We start from the raw sequence: 3,362 nt of genomic DNA on the forward strand, positions 1-3,362 counted from the left end.
GCTGGAAAATCAACACCGGTTGCATAGTGTACCTTTAAGTAGAAGTATAGATACTGCAGTTTAAAAACACTCTGGTAAAAGTTGAAGTATCAACTTGACCTCTTTACTCTAGTAAAAGTGAAAAAGTATGTACTCCAAAAAATACTTTAAGTATAAAAGTATAAAGTAACCTTTAAAAAAACTGTCAGATGCCACTATATGAACTGAAAGCTCAATTTTTCGACTATTTAGTAAAAATTCTTTGAGATAGGGCCAAGGATGAGGGAGGTCTTGTCGGTCTCCTCCCCATACGCTCTCGCCTGTGTCCGACCTTTCAGACATTTCAACATCTTTTTCTGAATCCGACATTGTAGCATGGCATACACAATTTGCATTTCAGAATCAGAATCAGAAATACTTTAATAATCCCAGAGGGAAATTACTTTTGATACACGCTCTAGTTACAGTTTTACATGATATATACACACATCCAACTATACAATATAATAAAGATAAAAAATAAGAATAAAAAGAGATAAAATATATATACACATATAGCTCTTCTGTATATATATCTGTACGTATATCTATGTATATGTAAAAACTAAATCCAAATAAAGTGAAAAGTCCATTTAAAGTGAATAAATCCAAGTAAAGTGATTTGCAGTTTGAAGAACACCTGCTTGCTTCTGAGGATTTCCTTTGGCATCAGGACAAATTTGATGAATAGTTAACCAATGAGTGTTTGCCTTATATGACTTATCCAATTAGTTTTCACTAGATGTGGATGGCGCCAATGATCTGCATTTGATGGCGCACATGAAAAATAATTATTTATAAACATTAAACCAAAGCCAAGAGTAATGAGTTTTTAAAAAATGTAAGGAATAGAAAGTACAGATACTTGTGTGAAAATGTATTCAGTAGAATTCAGAAGTAGGAACAAAAATAAGTAATGGAGTACAGCATAGATACCTAAAAAGGTATCTTTTTAGGTATCTCTGTTGATACACTTTTTAGGTATCTCTGTTGATACGGGAAGTTGGCCTTTTTAAACCTCCTGTGGACGGGTGTGTCTTCAGAGGGGAATAGTTCCGGTTACATCAGCAACATTTGATCACAACACTACCATGAATATAAAACTAGTTCAGACAAAAAAACTTGCTTGGGCACACCTGTGGAGTCTGGCTTGACCTTTCCGGGATGGATAAGTCCTGGAAAGGATGCAATCCTCACACTAGATGGAGCCTGGCTTGATCTCTAATCCTGGACTGGATTCTGCTTTTGTGAAATAGGCCTCTGATGTGGCAGGAGTCTTTTAAACCAGGGGTGATATGGTAGTGAGAGTAATTTTACCAGGAATGGGATGCATATTGAGCTCTGCATATACCTTTTGGCATTATATAAGATGACATGAACTGCTATTTCTTTTCTATATTATCATACAGGAGAAACATTTGAGGCTGAACAGAGGTCTAAGGTAAGTAAAAGCAGCACATTTTATTTCAACAATTAACAATGATTAAATATTTTTTACGTCATTCTCTTTGTGATATTATCTAATATCAAAATGTAATATTCAAAAATGCAAATGGAATACAGTGATTACATTGAATGCATAATTTAATAAATAAAATCTACTTGTATAAGTAATAGATAAATATTCAATGTGACCATATAGTTGAAATGACTGAACACAATTAAAATTCTCAGCTCTTTATTATGAAATATATTCCATAATGTGGAATATTATTTAATAATTAAATTACTTATAAATCATATTTTATGTTTTACAATAAAATTGATTGTTGTTGAGGCATATTATTAGACCACTTCATCCGTATTCCAGAGCTGTTGTGTTCTCGTATTGATTTCCAGCTGCTGCTCACTGAGCTCCAGAACATTGCTCACCTTACCTCTGTTGTCCAGATGATTCGTGCCCCTGTTTTGGGCACTCTGACCAAAAAAAAAAAACATAGAACAAGAGAAGGAGGAAGTGTTTTATATAGATAATTTTAGAAATAGTATTTTATTAGTTTGTGTAGAATTTATACATCTTATAAGGACCTAACTTGCTTCAGTCACATTCAAGTGTATTGGCTCTACAGTTAATAGTTTGTCAGCTCTGCACTGCCATACTATAAAGCTTGAGACTTTCAGTTCATGATTAATAACATACTTATGTATATCATATTACCTTTCGGTCAGCGCAAGGCTAAAGTTTGCTCCTAATTGCAGCTTCCAATTAGAAAACATTTTTCAGAAAAATGAAATTATTATACATTTTCCACTTTCTTTTTTTATTGGATTGGATTTCATTTTTGAGATTTTTGCATTCCATATAACTAAAGGGTTACAACTGTAAAATTATTTGTTTTATTTCATTTAATCATTGACTTCATAGATTTGAAAAATTTAACTGAATTACCCTACACAGTAGTGGTTGTGTGGCTTTAAAAATAACCTAAAGACATATTTGAATAGCAATGTAAAACATTTAAAAATTGCTGAGGTGCTTTGGGTTTGTTCTTTTTTTTTGGGAAAAAAAACCTAACAAACAATACAATTATTACAACAGTTTTACTTATTTTGCCAGTGTGTCTAATCATTAACGTGTAGCCTATTGTAGTTCTTACTACTTAGTGCAATATTAAAACTATAGTTGTCTTTACATTTTTTGCCTTATCAGTTAAAGGTTATTAATAGTTTTTTTGGGGTTTTTTTTTTTTGCCTTTACAGTCTTCCTACAATCCTTCAGAGGAAAACATAAAGAAATGCCATAAAGAAATTGAATCATTACTTAGAAGACTTCACCTCCAGGACCAACATCCAAATATGCTGTCATCAGAGGACTTTGTTAAAGTAGGCCCTCCTGTAAAACAGACTGAGATTTTTGAAAAAGATAAAGTTTGCATGTTTTTTCAGAGGTTATTGATGTTAGATTATAGAGCTAGATACATACACATACAGCAAAAGAACTCCAATGTGAAAACCTTACAGATCGTCTCAAATTCTGGGAGTGCTTCCACAGATGAAAATGATTTAGCAGCTCTTTTCAAATCAAATGTAGACTTAAACCATTCAAAAGAAAATCATGTACATCCAATGGATGTTCAAATGGCAGCATTTCGCTGCTCAGATGGCTTCCTTAAACAGAAAATGATTACCAAGCTGTCACAGTGTCAGTATGCCTTGCCATTGCTTATCCCTGATCCTGTCACAACAAATATTGAGTGTCCGCTGTGGACGTTCAGACAAATAACAAAAACATGGAAAATAGCTACAACAAAAGACAATAAAACCACTGTCACAATGAAAAGCATGCCAATCTACAAAGCTGAGATTCCCATGGTTTCATTTTTCCGACTGGGCTCCATGTCTTT

At 33.2% G+C, this 3,362-nt stretch overlaps 1 protein-coding gene across 1 annotated transcript in view; it reads left to right on the top strand.

The window, feature by feature from the left end:
• Positions 1–3,362, top strand: part of LOC107096655 (interferon-induced very large GTPase 1-like) — a 28,626-nt gene that overhangs the window by 22,611 nt on the left and 2,653 nt on the right. The window contains exons 5-6 of the mRNA XM_015393412.1: positions 1,428–1,459; positions 2,719–3,356. Of these exons, the coding sequence (XP_015248898.1) occupies positions 1,428–1,459; positions 2,719–3,356 (670 nt within the window). The remainder of the gene's footprint in view (positions 1–1,427; positions 1,460–2,718; positions 3,357–3,362) is intronic.

Source organism: Cyprinodon variegatus, unplaced genomic scaffold (assembly GCF_000732505.1).
Source record: "Cyprinodon variegatus isolate N-32 unplaced genomic scaffold, C_variegatus-1.0 Scaffold640, whole genome shotgun sequence".
Lineage (NCBI taxonomy): Eukaryota > Metazoa > Chordata > Actinopteri > Cyprinodontiformes > Cyprinodontidae > Cyprinodon > Cyprinodon variegatus.